This window comes from Alexandromys fortis, unplaced genomic scaffold, assembly GCF_014885135.2.
Source record: "Alexandromys fortis isolate MF-2015 unplaced genomic scaffold, M_Fortis_MF-2015_v1.1 scaffold_84, whole genome shotgun sequence".
Taxonomy (NCBI): Eukaryota; Metazoa; Chordata; class Mammalia; order Rodentia; family Cricetidae; genus Alexandromys; species Alexandromys fortis.
Genome location: NW_026068017.1, coordinates 6,698,906 through 6,726,853, shown reverse-complemented (window position 1 = coordinate 6,726,853; position 27,948 = coordinate 6,698,906). Strand labels below are relative to the sequence as shown.

At 43.3% G+C, this 27,948-nt stretch overlaps 1 protein-coding gene across 1 annotated transcript; it reads left to right on the top strand.

Moving 5' to 3' along the window:
• The first annotated feature begins 849 nt into the window (after positions 1–849).
• LOC126513899 (myosin-2) lies at positions 850–26,057 on the top strand. Its single transcript, XM_050162476.1, has 39 exons — positions 850–987; positions 2,697–2,920; positions 3,012–3,155; positions 4,481–4,637; positions 5,703–5,730; positions 5,812–5,926; positions 6,024–6,116; positions 6,467–6,530; positions 6,644–6,742; positions 7,576–7,679; positions 8,142–8,280; positions 8,574–8,692; positions 8,783–8,932; positions 9,970–10,140; positions 10,235–10,544; positions 11,153–11,232; positions 12,515–12,602; positions 12,686–12,803; positions 14,355–14,478; positions 14,565–14,701; positions 15,943–16,198; positions 16,723–16,965; positions 17,074–17,250; positions 17,330–17,475; positions 17,557–17,647; positions 17,735–18,124; positions 18,650–18,776; positions 19,694–19,812; positions 19,950–20,146; positions 20,832–21,015; positions 21,096–21,261; positions 21,362–21,486; positions 21,644–21,952; positions 22,039–22,242; positions 22,972–23,097; positions 23,175–23,345; positions 23,427–23,531; positions 23,637–23,732; positions 25,821–26,057. Exons 2-39 carry the CDS (start codon positions 2,717–2,719, stop codon positions 25,971–25,973), a joined length of 5,829 nt encoding a protein of 1,942 aa, XP_050018433.1. The 5' UTR covers positions 850–987; positions 2,697–2,716; the 3' UTR covers positions 25,974–26,057.
• The last annotated feature ends 1,891 nt before the right edge of the window (positions 26,058–27,948 follow it).

Sequence of the window (27,948 nt, the reverse complement as noted above, 5' to 3'; positions counted from 1 at the left end):
CCTTTTAAGTCATTTGTAGAGATACAACCAAATCTCTCCCATGCTTCTCTAGGGTATTGTACTCAGATTGTCATTTTTCCTTGATGTGTGATGATAGAAAAAACCATTGGGAAGTACTCTCAAAACCACCCTTTGCTACTAGGAAATTCTCGACTTTTTTTCTTGCATGCACAACAGTGGGGGGGGGGGCAGGGAATGGCATGCTGCTACATGGAGAAACAGCTTGGCCTAAACAATTGTTATTTTTATTTATTTATTTTTAACCAGAGTCAGGAAATTTCCAGAGTGTTGGGAAAACAAAGAGAAGACTTTTCTCTCTGTTTCAATTGTTGTAGGCATGCAACTAAATTTTTGTTGGGCTGGAGAGAAAGGATTAACAGGTGAAAATTAAGCCTTGTAAATTTAAAATAAATGTATTTTATTTATATCATTTAATATGTGAAATATGCAAAAGTGATGCAAGGTTATGAAAGGCATGTCTGGCGAGGCCAAAAAGAAGTCGTGAGGACAGCCAGGTACCCTGCTGGCCACTGCCTTTATCCTCCAGCCTGAATCTTCTCAAATTATCCATAGGAGATTTATCCACATACTCAATAAGAAAAATATTTCTAATTATATCCAACCATTCTTAATATGAATGAGAATCATGCAGAGACGCTGGATTGCCAAGAGAGTTTTTGCCAGACAATTCCTTTTGACTTAAGAAAGAAGAGGCAGCTGCATTGTTTCCATAGCTATCCATATAAAAGAGTCCCGCACAAGGCTGACTCGTCCTGCTTTAAAAAGCTCCAAGGTAGGTGGGAGCAGGACACTGGCCACCGCCTGGGCTGCAGCTCCCGGTGTGGTGTTTTCACATCTGCGAATTCTGGTGCCTTCGGCTTCCCATAGCCAGTGGGATTTTATTGCTCAACTTATAAAGTGCCTTCCTTTTTTTCTCATACAGGACCCTCTCATTTCCCAGCCACGTCTTCTCCGTTTACCAGTAAGGTAAGGAAGGTTTGGACTAACCGGTCCCTGGAGGTGTGATGGGGAGTCTCTGGTTTCCTGTCACTTAGCATCCTTTGAGAAAGCGCTCGTCGCAGGAAACACTAACAACTGCATCTAAGGAGAGGGACTGGGAAGGGAGGGAGGACTTTCATCCCTGCACTGGTGACTCTGGCACTTGTAGCAAAGGACAAGGGAGCAAAAAGAAATGCTAATATATTTCTTATATATATTTAGTCTCCACAAGAAACACAACAAACAAACAAACTACTAAAATGCCCTTGGTAGAAAAGCTCAGTTTTTGTTTTTGTTTTTGTTTTTTTTTTTTTTTTGTAAAAGTACGTCTTGCTTAGAATTCATTCAATAAACATGATCTCTAGCGAGAAAGAAAGAAAATACTTAGAACAATGGCTCTTTTAAACTTTTTATAGGCCTGCAGAAAAGTTACTATATGAATCCAGAACATAGTGAGATATTTTAATATGGGAACAAGGCATTCAGTAGCCCTGTTAGTACTGCATGCTGCTTCTCTGGAGAGGGAGACTGGGGGAGTGGATTTAAATGAGTGACCAGCATTTGAGTGAGCATTTGAGCCTGCAGTAGGGCAGCAGGATTCCATCCCCACCTCGCATTGTTCTGCTCCCTGTACCTAGAAGTAGGGAAGGACAAGCCGCCAGGTCTCATGTTCTGTACAAGGAAACTTAGAGCATGGGGAGCCTTGCCACGTGGGAGCACAAGGATGAGGGTGGGTGTGGGTTGCCTCCTTCATGAGTTTGACTTGGTTTAGTGTGCAAAAGCATCATGCTGGAATAGGTCTACCCAGCATCCAACCAAAAGAGGGGGATGGCAGGTGGAGTAGGAGGAAACAAAATTAAAATTCTTCCAAAACTACTTTGGAAAAAGTTGGCTGAATATCTACAAGAAGAAATAAAGTTGCCTTACCTTACATGGCCAGAAAGATGTGTGACATTAGAGTAAATGACATTTTATGTGCAAATAGTAGCCGGAACCCTTTCCAATTACTTAGTTGTCCTTTTACCATGGTTTTCCCACGTTATCACCCCATCATCCGGGCTTCAGAGTGAAAAGAAGCTGGGATTATAATCCCTGCCCAAAAGAGGGAATCACTGAGACTCAAAACGATCAAGGGACTTACCCCTGGTCACACAGTCCTGGGCAACATCACTCTACCTGTAATCTGGTTTCCCAGCTAGCATGCCTGTCTCAAGATGGGAGATGCTGGATGTCAAGCCCTGAGCACGCATCCCTGCAACCTCATGTATTTTTGTTCTTGTGAGGCTTGCTTCAGTAACTGCAGCCTGGTAGCAGTAGAACTTCTTAGTGTAATTTACAACTGGACCCCTGAGACAGACTCTGTGAAGATGTGTGACTTGGATTGGAGAAAGATTCAGTGGTTAATAATGTTTGCTGCTCTTGTTGAGGCCCCAAATTCAGTTCCCAGCACCCATATGGTGCCTCACAGCCATCTGTAACTCCAGTGCCAGGAGGGATCCGTCACTCTCTCTTCTGGCTTCTGCAGGTACCAGGCATGCACATAGTGCATGTTATAATTACATGCATGCATGCATATGTACGTACACATGTATAGGAAAAATGGTCATACAACTCAAATAATAATAACTTTTAAAAATCTGCTGGTATACTGGACAGTGCAGACTATGATTTCTTTTTTTAAAAAAATCTCCTTTTAGGGTCTGTGAGTTCAGCAGCCATGAGTTCTGATGCGGAGATGGCCGTTTTCGGGGAGGCTGCTCCTTACCTCCGAAAGTCTGAAAAGGAGCGAATCGAGGCCCAGAATAGGCCCTTTGATGCCAAAACATCTGTCTTTGTGGCGGAGCCCAAGGAATCCTTCGTCAAAGGAACGATTCAGAGCAAAGATGCAGGGAAAGTGACCGTGAAAACCGAAGGGGGAGCGGTAAGTAGAGAGCCCGCCGTGTTGCATGTGTGGCATTGTGCTCCATTTTGAAGGTTTGGTCACTCACTTGACACTGATTCCTATTGACCAGACCCTGACGGTGAAGGAAGACCAAGTCTTCCCCATGAACCCTCCCAAGTACGACAAGATCGAGGACATGGCCATGATGACCCACCTGCACGAGCCCGCTGTGCTGTACAACCTCAAAGAGCGCTATGCAGCCTGGATGATCTACGTGAGCGTCCCTACATGGGGGTTGAGGGGAGAGTTTACTGCCACCACCATGTGCCCTAAAAGCCTAACACTCACACTGATGTACAAATGTGTCACAAGTATCTACTAGTCACTTGAAGTCACCAGTAGAATTACGGATTATTATTGAGAATGTAAGGCACATCCTGAAAGCAACGCTTGATCTTCTCTCCCAAGAGAAGATCACAGCCTTGGCTGTCTGACTTGACCACAGACCTGTTGATCAAACACGCTTAGGCCTTCCCTTCCCTCTCCATTGCCATTGCCTAATCATCTCAAACCAAGGAAAAGATAAACACATTGTAATATTTCAAAGTGGAATTCTTAGGGATCAATTTTCATTCATTTTTACTTTCTCCCCACGTAACAGTAATTTGTTTCTGGTCCTTTCATCCTGGAGCTCCTTCCAGTGTCCCCAGGCAGCCTTGAGTCCTCTGTCCTGCTGTTCCTATCCCTGCTTTCACATTGACTGTGTTTTTCCTGGTCATTCGTTGACTTCTCCATCTCCTGCATTGCCTATGAATGTCTCAAGGAACACTGTCTCACTTATGTTTTAGTTTAACTCCCTTGCAGGGTCCTGGCACCACACACACACACACACACACACACACCCAATAAACATTTTGAATGACATATATTACATATTCATATTTTTACACAGTTTAGCTGGCACGGGTATTCAGCTGGGTGACGTCCACATAGGTCAGATGCTTATACTCCTGGTTGGTGCCAGTCCTTAACCAGCTGACAGATACCTTTTAAATCCCTGCATTGTAATCATGATGCATTTATTTGCTCTCTGTCACTCTGGAACTCAAAATATTTTACAGTGTTTCCCCATGGTGCTACATCTACATACTGTCCCATTTATTTTTGAAGGGCTTTTATCATGTTGTCTTAAAGTGTTCCAAAGTCCCCAATCACCCCTTATTGCTGAATACATTTATGTTCAAATTTATAGTCTTATACATTCAAATTGTCTCAATTCTGCAGAGGAAATATATTCCCATCTCTTTCAAACAACAAAAATGCCTCATTTTTTAAAGTCCACACTTTAAATCAAATGGATAGACGTGACTTTGGTGTTCCTGCTGTGTGAAAACCCCAAGTCCCAGGGGAAGCAGTAGGAACTCTGAATTGGTCACTCCCTCAAAGATGTTGCTATCTGCCAGTCTTTGGATTCCGCGCTGATTCCAGAAAAAAAAAAAATGTACTCATGGAAAGTACTTCTTTTTCTTAAAACTCCACTAAGTGAGTAGAACAGATAAGCAGGGCTCTTGGGTAGTCATTTTTTCTTTACTTACACAGACCTACTCGGGCCTCTTCTGTGTCACCGTCAACCCCTACAAGTGGCTGCCGGTGTACAACCCCGAGGTGGTGGCAGCCTACCGAGGCAAAAAGCGACAGGAGGCCCCGCCCCACATCTTCTCCATCTCTGACAATGCCTACCAGTTCATGTTGACAGGTGAGTAACTTGGCTACTTTGTATGTGCCTAATCTTTTCCCGTAGACCCCTAAAGAGAGTCTCAAATTAATTATATCAAACCACTTGGGGTAATCCCTTCTCACAGAGGCTCGTGTGACATAGCATAGAATGGCTTCTGAGCTCTTTGATGTGTAAAGGTCAATAGAGGCTACCTGTGGGGAGACTTACGAACACAAAAAAAAAGCACCCCTGTGCAGATGCACATACATGCACACAAAGGCACAGCCCTGCATACAGACTGGCTCTCTATTACCAGAAGGCAAGAAGCAGGAAAACAAACTTTGCTTCTGTGGTTTTTCCTTGGTATCATGAATTGTGACCAACAGTACAAAGGGTACTGCCTTTGCCAGAACCAACCAGTCAGATTTTAAGGAGTATCTGGCGTTACAATCTTCCGTTGTGACAACTTCTCTGGTGATTGGCTCAGCTAGGTTGACCTCAAGTACTTGTGGCCCCATTGGAAATGGCCTGGAGAATTCGTTAGTCAGTGTAAAACATCCAAACAAATTCTTGCTTCCACCTAAAACTATTCTGAAAACATGATACTGTCAAGGCTTCTGCCTTTGCCCCCTGCTACTCCTCACACATCAAAACATTGCTAACGTCGGAGCCTCATCAATCCTTTGGTCCACCATGAATGAGTCTCTAACTTAATGTGTCACCAAAAGGGGACGCGAAGGCCAGGTCTAGTTTAGATATGGATTTAGTGGTAGAATATTAGGAAGAATGCTTTGTGCCTCAGTAAAAGGCAGCCTTGTCGCTACCCCTTCGACCAAGGTTTCTCAGCCTTTTTCTTCATCGGAGGATTTTCCCCCCTTGAATGAAATGTCTGGGAAGATGTCAGAGTGGTGGTTGTTGGTGTAAATGGGTGCACGTGTGCTAAGTAGGGGAGCAGAAGAGAGAGAAACCGGAAGATGTTAGGCCAGTGTGCACCAGGCCTTAAGGCAGCTCAACTGAGAAATAGAAATTTCACGCCCTTAGACTATTCTAGCCATTTACAATTGGGTTCGAAACGACGCTAAGTGCCTGCATTTTCTCTTGTAGACCGGGAGAATCAGTCAATCCTGATCACGTAAGTAGGTTTCCATGCTTCTTTTCATGGCTGTGGAAGTTGCTAGATGCGGCGACTCCTCTGATTGTTTTGATTTGACAGTGGAGAATCCGGGGCTGGGAAGACTGTGAACACCAAGCGTGTCATCCAGTACTTTGCAACAATTGCAGTCACTGGGGACAAGAAGAAGGAGGAGGCTCCCACTGGCAAAATGCAGGTGGGTCTGACTGTCCCAGAGTCCAGGCTCTTTTGGGGGCACTCTCAGGCTAGAAGTTCCTGAGCCTGAGATGTGAGAACTGATCTTTCCCTTGCAGGGGACCCTGGAAGATCAGATCATCAGTGCCAACCCCCTGCTGGAGGCCTTTGGCAACGCCAAGACCGTGAGGAACGACAACTCCTCTCGCTTTGTGAGTCTCTTGTCCACTATTGATACTGTAAAAAAAAAATATTTTTAATTTTGACAATAACTGCATATATTTATGGGAAGCAATGGGATGTTTTAATATATTTTATACATCATGGGCTAATTAATCCAAGCTAATTAACACAGCATTGCCTCCTATATTATATTCATGAATTCTAAACTCAAAGATAAAAATCCTTCTACTTGTAAAATAGAAGATAGGCATTTTATTCCTGTTGCAAGTAGTCTCCGGCATGGTTAAAAATTAAAACAGTACTGTCCCAAGTGTTTTGAACATTTTCAACCATTTGATGTTATTGTAAACAAAGTAGACATATTAGTTTTCTTTTCAAGGGTAAATTCATCAGAATCCACTTTGGCACCACGGGGAAACTGGCGTCTGCGGACATCGAGACTTGTGAGTGCTTGTCTGTAGCGCCATTCTGTCCTGAGGTTTGCTAATGTCGCTGACTGCCAAACCCTCACCAGGTCAACTTTGACAGTTTCCTGCTGACATCTGCTTTCTTCCAGATCTGCTAGAGAAGTCCCGGGTCACTTTCCAGCTCAAGGCGGAAAGGAGCTACCACATTTTCTATCAGATCACATCCAACAAGAAGCCAGAGCTGATTGGTAAGGAAAGTCCATTCCTTTCTGAAGTCACCACACCACGCCTGTCAGTGCTCAGCCTGATACTCCGTGTTTGAATTTTGCTGAGTTATTTTTTTTTAATTTTCATTAAAAAATAGCTTTATAGGGTTGATTATATAACTCAGAGCTGAGCTCAAGTTCAGTCTCCAGTATCAAAGAAGAGGAAGCTCTGTAAGTTTGTTAAAATTTGTATTTGCTTATCATAAAAATTCTTAAGGAAGCAAGGGAAAAGCAAAAAACTAGCTCCAATTTCTGTGAAATAACCATATGAACACTTAGATAAACATCATCTATTCACTTTCTATACTTATATCATTATGTATGAATAAATGCATTAAATTTACACAGTTGAAGTTATGGTAATACTTTTGTGAGATATATATGTATATATAGACATATACATGTATACACACACACTGAGTGTGTCATGGTTTTCTTCATATTACTATTGAGCCACTGTATTGTGGATGGTTGCACAGTGCTACACACTAGAGATAGGCAAAACTTACTTAATAATATGCTTTCTCTTTTAAGGCTTTAGTTTGCTTCCATTTCTGATTTTTAAATACTCACCATGAGAAAGACTATACTAGTTTGAGGTAATCTTTCATCTTTGAAAATTTCACACAGGCATACCATTTGTAATATTGTAGCAATGTTTAAAAACTAGCCATTGATAGGGACTACCATGACATCATCTTCAAGGTACTTAGTGCACGTCCATCATCCTTCACCCTCTTATTATGAATCTGAAAATCTTCTGCTTTGACGAAGACAGTGGCTGTGCTCATCTTTGCTCCTTTCCATGTACATAGAGATGCTGCTGATTACCACGAACCCATACGATTACCCATTTGTCAGCCAAGGGGAGATCAGTGTGGCCAGCATTGATGACCAGGAAGAACTGATGGCCACAGATGTAAGTAGAACCCCAAACAATGCTTGGGATGACTGTGCAGGGTCAGCGATGTGGTTCACTCTGATAACTACTCAGAGTCTCTAGAAGAAACAGCAAAGAAAGAGTTGAGGGTGCTAAACAAACCCTGGACCCCCGGACCCCTGGGGTTAGATGCTATCCCTCACCAGGTTTTTACTATTCATCATCCCAGAGTTTGCCAAAGTCCTTGCTGACTTGGAGGTGCAACTTCTCAAAATAATAAGAGTCTGAGGTTGACCATGTTTTCACCTTTGCTTCTTTTTGACTCATGTGGTGACACACACCTATAACCTCACTGCTCCAGAAAGCATCCTGTCCACACCCTTCCCTCCGGAAGTGCTGGTGTGGTTTCCTCAGTGTAACCAGTTTGTTGTGAGCAATGGGAATGCGAGCTCTAAATAGCAGATCATAATCTAACAGTTATCACCTTGATTTCTTTGGCAGAGTGCTATTGACATTTTGGGCTTCACAAATGAAGAAAAGGTCTCCATCTACAAGCTCACGGGAGCCGTGATGCATTATGGGAACATGAAGTTCAAGCAGAAGCAGCGTGAGGAGCAAGCTGAGCCAGATGGCACTGAAGGTACTGCTGATGTCACGCTTCTTCTGGAACACCCTGAATGCGTTACCCTGAATTTTCCTAGGAAGGCACACTCACATTTTAGATCTGAGCTTCACAGAGCACTTAAATGATACACTTTGTAAAGCAGAAACACGATTTGGGGCAGTCAAGGTCTTGAACTCAGTGAGATTTTTCAAAAGACTATCAAAAATATACTGAGAACACTGTACAACACACATAAAGATTATTATTATTATTTTATGAAAACGGACTTCTTTGGGACCTAATACCATTGTATCCACCCTTTCTTTCAGTTGCTGACAAGGCTGCCTATCTTCAGGGTCTGAACTCTGCTGACCTGCTCAAAGCCCTGTGCTACCCCAGGGTCAAGGTCGGCAATGAGTACGTCACCAAGGGTCAGACTGTAGAGCAGGTAAATACCTAATTAAAAACCACCACAAGGGATGAGAGAACACTGTACATTCCTCCTGTAATTTCAAGAGTTCTATCTTCATCTTTCAAGGTGACCAATGCGGTGGGAGCCCTGGCCAAGGCCATGTACGAGAAGATGTTCCTGTGGATGGTCACCCGCATCAACCAGCATCTGGACACCAAGCAGCCCAGGCAGTACTTCATCGGGGTCTTGGACATTGCTGGCTTTGAGATCTTTGATGTGAGTTGCTTGATGGATGGAGCATCTTTATAGCAATGAATATATTACTAAGATTTTCTGAATATCAGGACCCTTTCTTGCCTCTGTCTGTGATATGACGACTTAAAGGAGATTTGCTTGTCACCTACTAAACATTTCCTGTAGCAAACGACAAACAACACATGTAATGAGGACCCTGCAGGATGGAAAGAGTTTGAATGTGGAAGGGGAGCGGCTCTAAAACTCCCAAGATGTGAAGAAAGCAGACATTAAATAGCACAGTGAAACTGAGTAACCCATAATATGCTCTGAGTCTACAGTGCAGAAATCACTGAGAGATACTTAGGGAGATAATAAAGGCTGAGAAAGGCTTGATAATTTAGAATCATCATTAATTAAATGCAATTAAAATTTAATGCTTGTTAATGTAATATCACGAAATAAAATTTTCTATTTGATCATGAAATACATTTCCCTGCTCATAGCTTTTTAAAAGTTTATCTCTTTTCTAATTATTATAATAAAACTTGGCTTTAACAGAAAATATAGAAAAGCAAGGAAAAGGGGTCTAAGCTAAGTAGATCTAGTTCATTTGCTATTTGGTGGGGTTTTTATATTATACGTGGTCTCTTGTGTCTTGTTTATTGTTTTCGTTTCACACTAGATAACAATTGCTAATCACTTGAAATTCTGACCATAGTGGTGTTCCTGCAATATAGGCTTGGAACCAGCTTTCTTAGGGATTGAGAGTTTGCCCTTAGATGTGGCCTCTGGAAGACATAGGGAGTAGCTGGAATAAACCTAGGGAGATCAAGTCGAAACTCAGGAAAACTGTGCAAAGTTAAGAAATTAAAAAAAAAATAGAATTAATGCCGACTTAAGACTTTCTATAAAACAGCAATGAACAGTGACTTCCCCGCGCCTCAGACTTTCCATGCTTATTTTGCATTGCAAAAGAAACTCTCCTGACCAATGATGTGGATACTACCTTCTAAAAATTACTGTAAATAAAATGCCTATTTAATTTCAGAGACAAATACACATATCTATTTATTTAGTTCAACAGCCTGGAGCAGCTGTGCATCAACTTCACCAACGAGAAGCTGCAGCAGTTCTTCAACCACCACATGTTCGTGCTGGAGCAGGAGGAGTACAAGAAGGAAGGCATCGAGTGGACATTCATCGACTTCGGGATGGACCTGGCCGCCTGCATTGAGCTCATCGAGAAGGTATCCCCCACTTCGTGTGCTCTGAGCCCCCTTCCCGTGTATCCTGCTGCTCGTGTATACATACTCAGATGCCTTTGTCTCACCTTCAATCCAGCCGATGGGCATCTTCTCCATCCTGGAAGAGGAGTGCATGTTCCCCAAGGCGACAGACACCTCCTTCAAGAACAAGCTGTATGAACAGCATCTTGGAAAGTCTGCCAACTTCCAGAAGCCTAAGGTGGTCAAAGGCAAGGCTGAAGCCCACTTCTCCCTGATTCACTATGCGGGCACCGTGGACTACAACATCACCGGCTGGCTGGACAAGAACAAGGACCCCCTGAATGAGACTGTGGTTGGGCTGTACCAGAAGTCTTCAGTGAAAACTCTGGCCTACCTCTTCTCTGGAACTCAAACTGCTGAAGCAGGTGAGGCCTCCAAGTCTTAACTTTCTGTTACTATTACAACCAAGCTATTAGTTTGAGGCTGGTGAAAGAGCCCCAGCAGAAGGTGGTGTGCCAAACCCCTCATTCCTTGAGTGGTAGGCTATATGGAGCTTAAATATTTGGGGTCACCTCCCTACTGATGGAGACCTTATCACAATGGCAAGAAAAGAACTACCAGGCTCTTAACCAAGGAGAAGCTCCGGTTTCTGTAATTCTTTCCTCTTTCTCCCACTGTACTAAATGGGAAGCATCTGGGGATAGTAAAGAAAACACAGTGACCTAATCCTGCCTTTCAGTGCTAGCTTCTACTGAGGATTTTTAAGTCACTGTGTGCCAAGTATCAATGTCAGAAAGTTCACCTCTTCATGGGTAGGTGACTGCTGTTCACATCATCTCCAAACAGATGGCGAATTACAGAAAGTGGGTGTGAACTTAGTTGATAAAACAAGATTTTAAGGGGGTCCATATGGTGGGAGGATGTTCCTGGGGTGAGAGGGTTCCCCTTGAGCATGGAAAACACAGAAATGGGCAGGATGGAGCCCCCTGACTCAAGAGTGTATTTGAATGACGCTTTCCTTTTCCTTCCTTAGAGGCCAGCAGCGGTGGGGCCGCCAAGAAAGGTGCTAAGAAGAAGGGATCTTCTTTCCAGACCGTGTCTGCTCTGTTCAGAGTAAGAGCAAACTCTAGCACCTCCAATTACCTTAGGAGTTTGGCTTTAGAAGTACGAGATCACATTTTTCAGGAGACTCTAGAAAAGCGCTGACATTTATGGCTTCTGTTAATATGAAACGGGAGAGATCAGTCGGACATTGTCTTATCTCACCTTTCTGAGCCATCACAGAATGAGGGGGACCTCTTAGGAACTCCAGTGGAACTTAATGATCCACCATTCATAATCTAATTGGGTGACAAACACCAAAGCCAAGTACAGAAAGAGTAAGAATATATCGGTAAGACTAAGGAAACCGTCCATTGTGGTGGTGTACTCCTGTAATCCTGGACTTGGCAGGCAGAACCAGGAGGACTGAAAATTTGAAAACAGTCTAGGGTACACTGTGTGAATATAATAACAACAGCAAGGCCAAAATTAAACCAAACTAAACCAACATCAAAACAAGTAAGATTAATGCAACCTAGCAGCCAACCTAGCTAATGCACGGTTGCTACTGATCTAATCAGTGGTCGGTACCAAGTTTTAAAGTCATTACCTTATCCATGGAGCTCTACAAAATGTCCAAGGTCCAAATATGGTGCAGGATTGTATTTCCTTAATGAAGAATCATCGAGTTTAGTAAAAGATAGAGGCACCATTTAATAGGTAGATAGATGTTTTGAGGGGCCAAAGGTCAGGGAGGAGAGCAGGACAATGCTGGTCTAAAGTGAAAAGAAGCACACCCCAAGCGTTTTGACACGCATCCCTCCTGCCAACAAGAATGCAGCAGGATGGACTGAGGACCAACATCTCAGCAGAAGCAACAGGGTCTTCTTTGGGTGAAAGCTGGTCCTCCTGTGCCAATGGCAGGGAGTTTAGATGGTGAAGTATTTGTCTTGTAGGTGGTGAGGTCTGAGTTCAGAGTCTCAAAAGACACATTAAAAAAAAGTAGTATGGTGGTGTTCACCTATAATCCTACCAATATGAGAGGCAGAAGCAGATGGATCCTTAGAAGATGCCAGACCAGCACACTCTGGCCAATGTGACAAAGTTCTAGTCCAATGAGAGACCCTGTCTCAGCCACTAGGTAGAAGACACCTATGGGCTGACACACAGTGTCAGTCTAAAGCTCCACAAGAGTGGTATACATGCATGCATACACATATACACATAATCAATAACAGAAAGAAAGATCACTGGTGATGCAGTCAGTCAGCCCAAGCCACGGGTCGATTTTATAGACATCACCGACTGCTCATCCCTCTGCTGATACTCTGACAGTGGTTTTCTGATCTCACAGGAGAATCTGAACAAGCTGATGACCAACCTTAGAAGCACCCACCCCCACTTCGTGAGGTGCATCATCCCCAATGAAACCAAGACTCCTGGTAAGAAACTCCCGAGTGAAAGCGCAAAGCATGGCTGCCACACCTTTGTTATGTTCTGCTGTGAAATAAACATGCATTTCCAGGGGCCATGGAGCACGAACTGGTCCTGCACCAGCTGAGGTGTAACGGTGTGCTGGAAGGCATCCGCATCTGCCGGAAGGGCTTCCCCAGCAGGATCCTCTACGCAGACTTCAAGCAGAGGTCAGGTTCTCCAAATTATGATGTGTCTTTGATGCTTAGTATAAACAAGTTTGACATAAACAGTATACTCTAATGTTTTTAATTTGCCACAAAAGAACTAAAGATTCTGAGTCTTACAACACTTTGAAACGATACTATTTGCTATGTGGTAGTGGTGCATTCCTTTAGTCCCAGCACTTGGGAGGCAGAGGCAGGAAAATCTCTTGAGTTTGAGGCCATTTTGTTCTACAGGGTTAGCTCCAGAACAGCCAGGGCTACACAGAGAAACTCTACCTCGAAAAAATAAAATAAAAAAAGAAGAAAAGAACACTATATGTTAAGCTCTGTGCAAAATGCTCACTAGATTTTTTAAGGCTCATAGATACACACTCCAGATTCAGGAGTTAGGAGAGCTGCCCTTTCACTGCTCTGACCCATTTAACATTCACCACTGCTCAGTCCAGATAAGAACTACTATTACTGCATTTTCTGACCAAATGAATAGGGTTCAAAGAGATCAAATTAAGTCTTTTAAAGTCAAAACTAATAAGTCACCGGGTTGGGATGTTGCACGTAGAGTTAGCTTCAAATAGGTTACCTTCTTGATTTGTTTGATTTCAGTTCTCTCTCACAGATGAGCTTCTCAGAATTTCCTAGAATAATAGGAGGCATGTCTTGGTGACAGCTCTTAGTTAGATCTCTTTTCTGCTCCCTGATATGCTGATCTTGAGAATCAAGAAAAAGTTCTGGGTGGCAGCTGCAGGGCACTGGTCTTTGAGTCTAGAGCTGGTTGATAAAGAATAGCAGTTCTCAAGATGAAGGGCATCTGAGATTTGTTATTAGACTTATAGGATCATTTCTCAAACCCAAAACCTCATCTATTATATTCCTTATTATTTTTATTATTAAAATATAATTACATCACGTCCCCTTTCCCTTTCCTTCCTCCAACTCCTCCCATGTTTTCCCTCCCCTTTTTCTTCTCAAATTCATAGATTTTTTTTCTTTAATTAATAGTGTTACTATATTCATTAATTAAAATAACCAGATTTCTTGGACTTATGATCTTCCATTGAAACACATTTACCAAACAAAAATAATACATTATATTGCATAGGCTATATACTCTTAAATGTGAACAAAATGAGCAAAATGATATAATCCTTGAGGACAGAGTCTGATTTTTTTTTAAAGGTAAGAACTGGATAGGTATGGTGGTACACACCTTTAATCTCAGCACCCAGGAAGCAGAAGTGGGTGTATTTCTATGACTTTGAAGCCAGTCTAGTCTACATAGTGAGTTCCAGGACAGCCATAACTATATGTAGAGAGACTGGCTAAAGAGGAGAGAGACAGAGACAGAGACAGAGACAAAGAGAGAGGAACATTGGAATTATAAAGGAAGGCACAAGGGATTAAAAATATATAACCAATAGGTTGAAAAAACATGCAGGTAATATCTGTGGGTAAACAAAACAACAATTAGAAAAAGCTTTGAATTTTAAATAAATCATTTAGAATTTGGTTACTGTTTGTAAAACAGATCTTTACAAACTACACTTACTTTAACAGATACAAGGTGTTAAATGCGAGCGCCATCCCTGAGGGACAATTCATTGATAGCAAGAAGGCTTCTGAGAAGCTCCTTGGCTCCATCGACATTGACCACACTCAGTATAAGTTTGGTCACACCAAGGTAATCCTCTCAAAATTCAGCCTCGTATCTTCCTGTTCCTTTAAACTCAGTGTGAAGTTTCTGATCTGCAACATTGCTTGACACAGGTCTTCTTCAAAGCTGGTCTTCTGGGGCTCCTAGAGGAGATGAGAGACGACAAGTTGGCTCAGCTGATTACTCGCACCCAGGCCATGTGCAGAGGATTCTTGGCAAGAGTGGAGTACCAGAAGATGGTGGAGAGGAGGTATAAAAATGTGTGGTTTATTCACACCTTGTGTCTTCAAAAATACACTCAAGGTGGCTGACAGTTAGGACTTAGGTGTGACAAGAAGACCAAAATAAGAAGGAATAAATGAAACTTCTGTGAGAAAGGGGCAGAGAATTTAAGGTCTGTCAGCACTGAACATCTCCTGAGTGTCTGGGTGAGGACTTGAGGAGTATCAAGCATAGATATTTCTTGATAAAACAGGAGAAAATACACCAATGAGTAGGTAGAGATGAATTTTTGCCCTTCTTCTGCTAGCTATGACATGATTTATTAAACATCATTAAATAGGGAGTCTTGAAATGTATAGTGGTATCAAAAATGGTTTTATATAATATCTAAAACTATTTCTTCAGTTGAATCATTTCTATTACTGAAATATCATAATTTAAAATAGGGTATTTGTGAAGAACTTTTCACAGAAAGTTACTACAGTGTCACTAAAGGAGTTGACTTCCTGCTAGTCTAACTGATGGAGGCAAGAACTAAAAGATGACAGAATCTGATGTCTCAGGACCAGTGATGAAAAACATTTCACGTGGTCAATGTATACACATAAACAAGTTACTTTCAGTTAGGCTTAATTTTTCTGACCACACTGCCATGTTGTACTTGGGGAGCTAACTACCTATTTATGAAGGTTAATAATTTCTAAGTGGTCTAAATTAAGGTAAATGTACCTTCATAGCATAGAATGCAAAATTCACACATTAAAATGTAAAACTAGAGACTGTCAAAGAAATCTGATTTTTAAACTCACCTCTGTCAAGGACTATGGTATTTTGCCATTTTCACTGCCCTCTGCTATCTGAATGAGAGTATTTGAAGTACTGATGAATAGCAATGCCTCCCAAAGGGACCTTGATTTGTGACATTGGTATCTGTGTGTCTTATTAAAAATGTGAAATTTCATGTCCATGTTAAACACTATAAGTCTGAATTCTGGGAGTGGAATTCAAGAGTCAGGGTTTTTTTTTTTTTTTTAATCTCTTTGAGTGATTCTTAACCATGTCCTAGTTTGAGATGCAATGGTGTAGAGAAATGGATGGCTACAAGTTCTTGACCATCACCATGAAGTATAATTTTTCTCATCTTCAAGGTTGAATGCAAGTGAGGAGTGGGGTAGGATGGAGGGAGAAAGAACCTCCAACCCTCGATTCCAAGATTTACTCTTGCTTTATAGTCTACAGAGTATCTAATTAGTAAACACTGCATTTCAGGGAGTCCATCTTCTGCATCCAGTACAACATCCGCGCCTTCATGAATGTGAAGCACTGGCCCTGGATGAAGCTCTTCTTCAAGATCAAACCCCTGCTGAAGAGCGCAGAGACCGAGAAGGAAATGGCCAACATGAAGGAGGAGTTCCAGAAAACCAAAGACGAGCTCTCCAAGTCGGAGGCAAAGAGGAAGGAACTGGAAGAAAAGATGGTGTCACTGTTGAAAGAAAAAAATGACCTGCAACTCCAAGTGCAGGCTGTAAGTTGGGGCACTATTTTGGGTATCCCTAACCAGGATGAAGTGCTGATGCTCTGACCACGATAAGGGAGATGTATAATTGGCAGGGAATCACTCATTGTAGAGAGATGGCTATCAGAGATGGCTAGAGACTCCAAATGGCCACATTTCTCTCGCTGCCCAATAAATACACCCAAGCCACTGCCGTGACAATGAGGTACAACTGTCTGTCTTCTTCCAGCCTACACCATTTCATCAATCTACAGGAATTGTGGCTTCTTTTCAATTTGAAGAGAGTTCTCAAAGATGATTAACACAAACCAAACCCAAAAAATAAAGGGAAGACAACATGGAGAGAGATTTTCTTTCTTATAGCTTCCTTGAAGAACATCTTGTCATCCATTGGCCTCACATTAGTGTATAGACAGCTGAAGGGTGATAGTGTTCTACACCAGACTATACTGAATTATCAAGGAAGTTAAAGTCTTATCATAGAAATATATTTGATTCTTTCTTTCTAATGTTGATTGTATTGCCAATTCCAGGAAGCTGAAGGCTTGGCTGATGCGGAGGAAAGATGCGACCAGCTGATCAAAACCAAAATCCAGCTGGAGGCCAAAATCAAAGAGGTGACAGAGAGAGCCGAGGATGAGGAGGAGATCAACGCCGAGCTGACGGCCAAGAAGAGGAAGCTGGAGGACGAGTGCTCAGAGCTGAAGAAAGACATCGATGACCTTGAGCTGACCCTGGCCAAGGTGGAGAAGGAGAAGCATGCCACAGAGAACAAGGTGTGAGACAGATTCCTGGAAAGCTATAACTCTTAAATTATAAAGTAAAACATAAGAGCAAATATGTTCAAACATAACACATAATGCAAAGCACGTTTGCTTCCTAAGGTGAAAAACCTCACAGAGGAGATGGCGGGGCTGGACGAAACCATCGCCAAGCTGACCAAGGAGAAGAAAGCCCTCCAAGAGGCCCACCAGCAGACCCTGGATGACCTGCAGGCAGAGGAGGACAAAGTCAATACTCTGACCAAAGCCAAAATCAAGCTTGAACAACAAGTGGATGATGTAAGTAGTGTATTAATAAGAATAATTTCCTTCTAAAGGAACTATACATTCCTTTTGACACAGCACTATATTCATTTAGCTTGAGGGGTCCTTGGAGCAAGAAAAGAAACTTCGCATGGACCTGGAAAGAGCCAAGAGGAAACTTGAGGGTGACTTGAAGCTAGCCCAGGAATCTATCATGGACATCGAAAATGAGAAACAGCAGCTTGATGAGAGGCTCAAAAAGTAAGCATGAAACAACTGCTTAGCGCTTTGCTTCGGATGTTGGCGGTGAACAGAATTTCTATCTTGTGTTTCTTCTTTAAGGAAAGAGTTTGAGATGAGCAATCTGCAGAGCAAGATCGAAGACGAGCAGGCAGTTGGCATTCAACTGCAGAAGAAGATCAAGGAGCTGCAGGTAAGCCAATGGCTTCCATCAGTCTAACTCATCAAGAAAAACATGACTGACTCAAGAAATTGAATCTGTTCTTCCTGCCACCTCCAGGCCCGCATCGAGGAGCTGGAGGAGGAAATCGAGGCAGAGAGGGCCTCCAGGGCCAAAGCAGAGAAGCAGCGCTCTGACCTCTCCCGGGAACTGGAGGAGATCAGCGAGAGGCTGGAAGAAGCTGGCGGAGCCACTTCCGCCCAGATCGAGATGAACAAGAAGAGAGAGGCTGAGTTCCAGAAGATGCGCAGGGACCTGGAGGAGGCCACCCTGCAGCATGAAGCCACAGCGGCCACCCTGAGGAAGAAGCACGCAGACAGCGTGGCTGAGCTTGGGGAGCAGATCGACAACCTGCAGCGGGTCAAGCAGAAGCTGGAGAAGGAGAAGAGCGAGATGAAGATGGAGATCGACGACCTCGCTAGTAATGTAGAGACAGTGTCTAAGGCCAAGGTACATGGTTGGGAAATTGATATTAATGATTCTAATCCATATGGACTCACAGTTTCCCCAGGGCACTTCATATACATTATGTCACTCATTATTGCAGTAATACAGAAATGCGAGAAAAGGCCAGCACATCACACCATTCCACTGTTAGCAGGTAACTTGAGCACAGGTCATCTGTGTTCTTCAGGTTTCCAGCTGCATAGGACAGGTTGCTCATATTTTTTATTATATGACAATATTCTAGTATATATAAAAGCGGCGAAGTATTTTTAATATCCTCTTACAGAACAGACCATATAATTCTTACAGAATCATAAAATCAGAATTCAATCTTCAAACTTTTCTATTTCTATTGCACATAGCTTTATAATTTTACTTTAAGGGAAAGACATTGTCTAGATTACATAATTTATAGGATAATTTGATTTATTTGGTCAAGCCAATGTTTTCCCCTTTGTAGAAGAATTAGATACAATGATGGTTATTCTCCCAGAGCCTCATCATTCTTTCTTTCACTCCCTCTTTCAGGGGAACCTAGAGAAGATGTGCCGCACCCTGGAGGACCAGGTGAGCGAGCTCAAATCAAAGGAGGAGGAACAGCAGCGGCTGATCAACGACCTGACGAGCCAGAGGGGACGCTTGCAGACCGAATCTGGTAATTCTCCGTTTTCCATGGTGTCTGAGCATAGAGATGAGGTAGTTAAGAATAGATGGCTTGGTGATATGAGCAGCTGAGAACGTGGCTGATTCACCATAAGGCTCAGTCTCCACTTGCATCTAAGGTCATGACTAGTTCAAGCTCTGATACACAAAGGTCACGAGGATTTAGCTACAGAGCAGTTGCTGGGATGAGGAGTCACTCCAGCGGAAAGCAGGGCTTCTGTCTCAGCCTGTGTTCTTTGCTGTTGCCATTCCTATTTTGCAGTTCAGGGGATCAAACCCAGGGGATCAAACACAGGCTAGGCAAGTGGTCTGCCATTAAGTCATGTCCACAGCCCTACTTATCCTTTCGTTTATGTCAGCATGAACGCAATCTCTGAACGGGGCAATGCACATACATGCCCATCTCTCAATCACTCTGGAAGTCCTCAGTGGGCAATGCCTCACCAGCCTGGAGTACTGAGTTCAATCTCCAGATCCCACATAAAGATGGGAGGAGAGAACTGACTCCACAAAGTTGTCTCCTGACTTTCACATGTCTATTGTAGCATTCACACACACACACACACACACACACACACACACACGTAAGTACATGCATGTGCAAGTCTCTATAAGTAGATTTTGGATACTTGTTTGGACAGCCAGTACCAAATTTTGTGTGACACTGTATAAGAAAGACGTCACGATGGAGCAGGAAAAGGAATTTAAACTGTATTTATTCATCTGGATCGCTATGAACGTCTCATTAGAGCACCCAGAGATTTTGCACAGAGCCTGGAAAGGTCAGCAAATAATTTAAGCATCCGAACTCTCAATCTGAGGTGCTGAGTGTTAAATTTACTTCTCAATTGGGCTCCGGAACATGTTCCTCCCTTAGAGAACAGCAGTGCTGGTTCTTCTGTTTCCCAGGTGAATTTTCTCGACAGCTTGATGAGAAGGAAGCGCTGGTGTCTCAGTTATCAAGAGGGAAGCAAGCCTTTACCCAACAGATTGAGGAGTTAAAGAGGCAGCTTGAAGAGGAAGTAAAGGTGATTATTGTTCTAAAGCTGGTGACTGAAAGCATTTTGTTCTAAGTATTGACCCTAAAAGGAGCCAGTTCCATCAGCTCTGAGGAGAGGGAATACTTTAAGTATCTAGTACAATGAAGGTGTGACCATCTCCATAGGCCAAGAACGCGCTGGCCCATGCCCTGCAGTCCTCCCGCCACGACTGCGACCTGCTCCGGGAACAGTACGAGGAGGAGCAGGAATCTAAGGCTGAGCTGCAGAGGGCGCTGTCCAAGGCCAACAGCGAGGTGGCCCAGTGGAGGACCAAATATGAGACGGATGCCATCCAGCGCACGGAGGAGCTGGAGGAGGCCAAGTACGTGCCTGTTTGGGAGAGAATGGCACAGGAAACTTTACACATCCATGCTGCAACATTGCAGACCAGCTTCTGTTTGCCGGACGGTCACAATAATCCCTGAATAGAATGAGCACATCCCTGCTCCACTGACTTAAAATCCAGTGGAGGTAACAATTACTAACCACAGAGCTTGTTGTTCTTTGTCGAGTGCCCCGGGGTTCATTGCTGCTTCTTTACCAACTGGTTCCCCTGTAAGCCACAGTCTTTGTAGGTCTCCCCCTAGTTCACTCTGGGTTCTTAGCAAGACCGTCCCTAGATACCTAGTGTTCTTGCCGAAGGAGTATCATGTTTTATTTCTCTTCACGGCACTTACATCCTAAAGCTGTTACTAAGAAACTTCAGACTTGACTGTTGTTGATTGCTCTCACTTGTTTGTGAGCTTCCCAAAGCAGGTGACATTTGTCCACTGCTGTATAGTCATGCCTGGTTCTTAAGAGATCCCCAGTGACTTTTATCTAATTATTAATCTTTAATTAATATACTATATTAGTATAATTAATATACAATATAGTTATATATTACACATTAATTGTATAACATAATTTATAATTATTAATATTTCATTTTTGATATTCTTCAATATGGTGATAGTTCATATTTTTAAATATGGTTTCTTCTTCCTAAAATGTATGTAATCTTCAAGGAAGAAGCTGGCTCAGCGTCTGCAGGCGGCTGAGGAGCACGTGGAAGCCGTGAACGCCAAGTGTGCTTCCCTGGAGAAGACGAAGCAGCGGCTGCAGAACGAGGTGGAGGACCTCATGCTGGACGTGGAGAGGACCAACGCGGCCTGCGCTGCCCTGGACAAGAAGCAGAGGAACTTCGACAAGGTGGTTTCCGAAGCATCCTCTCTCTGCTCCGTGTACCTTTTCCTCTCCGTCACAGCAGCTCACTGCTCCTGATTTTCCAGATCCTGGCAGAGTGGAAGCAGAAATACGAGGAAACACATGCCGAGCTGGAGGCATCCCAGAAGGAGGCCCGCTCCCTCGGCACGGAGCTCTTCAAGATGAAGAACGCCTATGAGGAGTCTCTGGATCAGCTAGAAACCCTGAAGCGAGAGAATAAGAACTTACAGCGTGAGGCCCTTTCTCTCCCAACAGTACCCATGGCTCGGAGGGGTCGCTCCTCTATGTCATGCTTTGACTACATCCTTACATGTCTCCCTCCCATTAACAGAGGAGATTTCTGACCTCACGGAGCAGATCGCAGAAGGAGGGAAGCGTATCCATGAACTGGAGAAAATAAAGAAACAAATAGAGCAAGAGAAATGCGAACTTCAGGCTGCTCTAGAAGAAGCAGAGGTACGGGCTACTTGCTTGGTTAATCAACATTTGCAGGGAGAATTGAGTCCACCCACAGGGCGAGTAAATAGATGCGGGAAACGCTGTTATCTGTGTGTGGCAAAACTCCAGCATGCTTTTTTGTTGTTTGCTGATGTCGCCTCTCACTGTCCTTAAGGCATCTCTGGAGCACGAAGAGGGAAAGATCCTGCGCATCCAGCTGGAGCTGAACCAAGTCAAGTCAGAGATCGACAGGAAGATTGCCGAGAAGGATGAGGAGATCGACCAGCTGAAGAGAAACCACATCAGAGTCGTGGAGTCCATGCAGAGCACGCTGGACGCGGAGATCAGGAGCAGGAACGACGCCATCAGGGTCAAGAAGAAGATGGAGGGAGACCTCAATGAGATGGAAATCCAGCTGAACCACTCCAACCGCATGGCTGCCGAGGCCCTGAGAAACTACAGGAACACACAAGGCATCCTCAAGGTTGGTGGCACCGAGAGAAGTAGGTGCCAGACGAGGGGGTGACTCAGGCCGAGGACGCGGTGTCTCATTGATTGTTTATTGCACAGGACACCCAGCTGCACCTGGATGATGCTCTCCGGGGCCAGGAGGACCTGAAGGAGCAGCTGGCCATGGTTGAGCGCAGAGCCAACCTGCTGCAGGCTGAGATCGAGGAGCTGCGGGCCACGCTGGAGCAGACAGAGAGGAGCAGGAAGATTGCAGAGCAGGAGCTGCTGGATGCCAGTGAGCGCGTGCAGCTCCTCCACACCCAGGTGGGTTTTTTTTTGTTTTGTTTTGTTTTTTGTTTTTTTGTTTTTTCGAGACAGGGTTTCTCTGTGGCTTTGGAGCCTGTCCTGGCACTAGCTCTGTAGACCAGGCTGGTCTCGAACTCACAGAGATCCGCCTGCCTCTGCCTCCCGAGTGCTGGGATTAAAGGCGTGCGCCACCATCGCCCAGCCCAGGTGGGGTTTTGTACAAAGACTTTCCAGCAGTAAATGCTTAGGCTTAAGCATCTCAGAACGTAAAAGCCTGGACTTCTCATAAGGCAACCAGGTTTTAACTTCTGCCAAATTTCACTGTTACTGAGAAGTTTCCCACTGTTTTATATTAGCAATCGTTACTGATTCTCTAGAACACTTTAAGGGTGCCTACACTCTACTATATCAGCATACCTATTCATGCTTACTAGCCACATTGGCATTTTTATTAGGAAGGAATGGCATGTTACAAGCATCTGTTGTAATGCTACTATGCGCAAGGATGGTAAACGACAACTATAAAATCATAAAGCTGTCTCATCTCCCCCCCATGCATGCAAAGATGCTGACTATTCTGCAGCCTTTCTATCTTTTTCTATGGACAACTGTGGTCTATAACAGAAATCTTTAATGTTGGGAAGGGCGTTTCTTTTACTTAAAAATTTTTATCCTATATTTTTCAAGAAGTAACTACCACTAAATGCTTTGATAACATCAGAAACTGTAACTCTTCTTTTTAACCAGAACACCAGCCTCATCAACACCAAGAAGAAGCTCGAGACAGACATTTCCCAAATGCAAGGAGAGATGGAGGACATCGTCCAGGAAGCCCGCAACGCAGAAGAGAAGGCCAAGAAAGCCATCACTGATGTGAGTAGAGTCACATTTATGCCGACTGAGCAGCAAGACTTCCTGATGCCGATAGCTTATCTTGATATTCTTATCAGGCCGCCATGATGGCGGAGGAGCTGAAGAAGGAGCAAGACACCAGCGCCCACCTGGAGCGGATGAAGAAGAACATGGAGCAGACGGTGAAGGACCTGCAGCTGCGTCTGGACGAGGCTGAGCAGCTGGCGCTGAAGGGCGGCAAGAAGCAGATCCAGAAACTGGAGGCCAGGGTGGGTCCCTGTGTTTGTCCTTTCCCTCGTGTTTCCAATGCCTTATTGGAACAAAATTCTTCAGAGCCTTCCCTTTTGTAGGTGCGTGAACTGGAGGGCGAGGTTGAGAGTGAGCAGAAGCGGAATGTGGAGGCAGTCAAAGGTCTGCGCAAACACGAGAGGCGAGTGAAGGAGCTCACTTACCAGGTAGGCAGTATACTTAGCAACTACTGCCCCTCAGATGTGTGAGATACTCAACAGTGGTAGCACGTGCTTTGGGAGTAATGCCCTGTGGTTCTTACAATCTTGCAGACAGAAGAAGACAGAAAAAATATTCTCAGGCTTCAGGATTTGGTGGATAAACTCCAGGCAAAAGTGAAATCTTACAAGAGACAAGCGGAGGAGGCTGTGAGTATCTTTAGGGGAGGGAAGAGTGAAGTCCTTGGATTGAGAAAAGTTACCAAATAATTTAATTTGCTGCCTCATTTAGTATATACATCATTTTCTATATACAGACTCTGTACTTTGGGGCTGTGTACATCTTTGTACTTTTGCTTATTGCTTCTAGTAATAATAACTTGATTTTAAGGGAAACCCCCAGCTTCCAAAGGAAACCCACAAAAAATTTAAAAGCAGAAATAATACAGGTTGTTCTCTGTGGTCGTGATGGGACAAAACAATACAGAGATAAGAAATATACCAGAACTCCCCAGACTCCTAACCACTAACGAGCAAACTGAAAAATCATTCTTGGAGGCTGAGAGATGGCTTAGCGGTTAAGAAGCCTGGTTGCTCTTCCAGGGACCTGTGCTCAGTTCCCAGCACCCATAACCATCTGGAACTCTTGTTCCAGGGGACTTGACACCCTCTTCCGGCCTCTATAGTTCCCAGGCAAACAAGTCTTTCACAGATTTACATACAGGAAAAATATCCTCACACATAAAACAATAAAAGTAAAAAATAACTCAGGATGAAATATACATTAGAAAAGCATGATTGCCAGATAATTATTTATTATAAATAAAATTACAAGTAAGGTGCAGCTTTTAAAAATATATATATTGGAACACTAAAATTACTTAGAGGGCTAATCCATTGCTTTTTGAGTTTTTAGCATTAATCAAAAATAAAAATAAACAAATAAATTCATATCCAATCTAGAAATTAATACTAATAACACAAATGGAAGCAAAAATTCGGATAAAATAAAGGTAGGAATTAGCTGATTCAAGTGTGCTATTTCCTAATTTGACATTTTAATAGTACCTAATAGCTTTGGAGAATTAATAAAACAAATACATTTATAGCTAGCCTAATGAAGAAAATTAGAGGAAATGCAAATAGAACATCAGTAATAAGAAGGGAAAAACGCCTTGTCCATAGAGGAGTGTTTTTAGTATAGTGTCTTTAGTTTTAGTGAGTGGAGATCAGAAAGAAACTGGCCATTTTTTTCTGAAGAACACACGTTACCCTGCTACTGTTGAAAAGGACCCAGGTCCGGAGAGGTCTTTCAGAATTTCAAGGGACAGATAATCCTCAGCTATGTGAGCTGTTCAAGAGCAATGAGAAAAAGAGGCGAAGCTTTCCAATTCACATGACAAAGCTCGCATAACCCTCATACCAAAGCCCGTCCAAGGGAGGACGGGGGAAGACATGAAGGCAGCCTTACTCCTGACTGCCATCACAGCATGGCTGCGTTACGCAATAAAAATAAATAAGCCCACTCAGCACTAAAAGCCGTACTTAACTGAAGGAATTGTCTATCAGTGGATACATAGGCTTAAGTCCTACAATATAACCATGTCTTCATCGGGAATCTGGCCAGACAATCGTGATATCAAAATCAGGAGGAAACAACCACTTTGTGCCAAAATGATCTACAGTAAACGTCAATGGACATTTCAGTGTTTTAAATGACTGTTAAGTCATTCTTACTATGATAAGGAATAACTAATTTCGGTTAACAATTATCACCTAACAGCTAGCATTAATCAGATGGCCTTTTCATGTTCTTGACTTCTCTAATCTCCCTTTCCCCCTTCCGTTATGGCATATGTCAATTCAGATATTTTGGTCGTCAGGGCTGGAGAGATGCTTCAGTCACTAAGAGCACTAGTTGCTCTCCCAGAGGATCTGAGTTTGGTTCCCAGCACCCATGTCAGGCAGTTAACAACAAACAACCCGTAACTCCAGCTCCAGGAGATCCAAGCCCTTTTCTGGCCATCAAGAGTGTCTACATACACACACAAAAACAGACAGACAGACAGACAGACAGACAAATACACACACAAATAAGATCCTTACAAAAAGATATTTTGGTTGCAAAATGGAAATGAGATGATTTTGGGACACCAATCTTGAATGATAAAATTACTTTCAATGGTAAGCAAGATCTCGATCTTGGAGAGGGTACGATGCCAACTCCTGTTTCTGCCAGTCTACAGGGCTTAGAAAGATTACAGCATGGGTTTATTATGATTCTGTTTCTATTCTCAGGAGGAGCAGTCCAACACAAATCTGTCCAAATTCCGCAAGATCCAGCATGAACTGGAGGAAGCTGAGGAGCGGGCTGACATCGCAGAGTCTCAGGTCAACAAGCTGCGGGTGAAGAGCCGCGAAGTTCACACGAAAATCATAAGTGAAGAGTGAGCGAGTCCCAGTGCTGTGGGATGACTGAAGAGAGGCACAAAATGTGAAGCCTTTGGTCATGTCCACATAGGATTCTGTCCCGTCCTATTGAAAGGAAATAAAGAACCCAAGTTCTTTTACAAACAGCATCCTTAGGCTGGCCCTGTCTTTTGTCACCTTCCTAAAGCAGTGTCAGAGTTTGAAAACTCCCAGGCTGCTTAATAGTCACAGCCAACCTGCTACTAAGAAATATGCATGCATTCACATGTGTCTTTGGTTTAGCGAGGCATTTTAAGTTGGTAAAGGTGTCACTTATCAAGAAAGCCTGTCCCAGTGACTAGAACTCTAGAAGTCATTCCTATTTCTTCTTAGTTGTCCCTGGTATCTTGGTATTGTCACCTCCCAGGTAATCTCTACATCCTTTAACACAAACCCTGTTTTTCAGATCTAGGAAGATAACGGTGCTAAGGCTATTTCTACAGAGATAATTCACACTAACCATGTCACGGATTCTCCATGTTTAATAACTGCATAAAGAAAACAAACACCAACTATTCTCCACCATTTCATGAAAACTCTTTCCAACATTAATATTAATACCATGAATATATAATTAATACTACAGTATATGTATGTGTCTTCCGTATGATGATATCAATTGGAAATAACTTTCTTATGGAAGCTGTAGGTGCCTATTAAATCTTGGCACATAGAAAACATTACTGTTTAAGTTATAATTTGGTATCGATAAGCTATGTGCCTATTTTTCGCATTCTTTATAGCCTCCTCTGGAATCATATGAAGAGCCTAATCAGTGGTTAAGAGACCAGACCAAAAGTCTCAACAGTTTACTCAAATGCATATAAAAACAGACGCGATAGCTATCTAGATTATTGAGACATTTTCCTAGAAGTTTAAAGTTTTAGAACTGGAGGCAGCTTTGATGCACGGCCAAAAACACAGCCTTCCTAGACAGCATCCAGTAAAAGCTAAATGCTAACTTCCCATCTGAGCCGAAAGCAGAAGTGTCTTGGCTTAAGCGGCAAGTCTGAGGCTGATTTCAATCAGGCACGTGGAGGTAGCTTAGCAGGGAAACCAGTTTGCATTGGTCTTAGGAAAAGCATAGGATTGCTCTCCTGGCTGTACTGGCCTATCTTTCTTCCTCCCCTCTACTTTACCCATCATTGTTTAAGTATCTTATAACTTGGTAGTAACAACAACAACAACAACAACAAAACAAGGCCTTGCCTTCTCCTCCCTGGAAAGATTTTTCAGAGTAGATCCAAAGTCCATCTTAAAATTCCTATCAAATCCTATTTGTAGAATTATGACAATATTCTCTCTGAGAACTGTTAGTCGCATTTCACAGGTACCCAATAAAGAGACAGATTTATAAGAAGCAAAGTGATGTACCTGACAGAGCAAAGCAGCTAGTAGTTGGCTGGGAAAGTTCCTGGTGGATGGTTGCGCTGCCCTTCAAACCCCTTCTTGGTGCCTTCAATGAATCCACTCTAGACAGAGGAGTGTCACTAGCGGGTGTGCTGAGCTCACATCAATTGCCCAAGTCTAAACTGCTGTGGGACTTGTGGGACTCTCCTCTATTCTTTGAACTTGGTTGCTTTGTTCGAAAAATGAGAAACGCGGATCGCACAGTCCCTTGCAGTAATAAAATCATATGACCACCACAACCTGCATCTCTAGGTATCTACTTTCTCGTGGCAGCTTGTTTTACCTCATCAGTGGAATAGAGCTGGGTGCCAAACAAGACCCTAGGGGTTTGGTCTCAGTCTTGCAACGTTAGCTGTGAGAGAGATGCAAGGCTACTCAGACAGCAAAGCAAACAAGCTTTACAACAGGGAACAAGGTTCAGGTGTTGTTTGCAAATATGCACCAAGGTGGCTGCCGGGGAAGGCAAACTCGTTGGCATGTGTGGTCAAACATTTCTGGTTAGTAATATTTCCTCACGTAGATCTACTTCATAGAGGAAGCAGGGTTT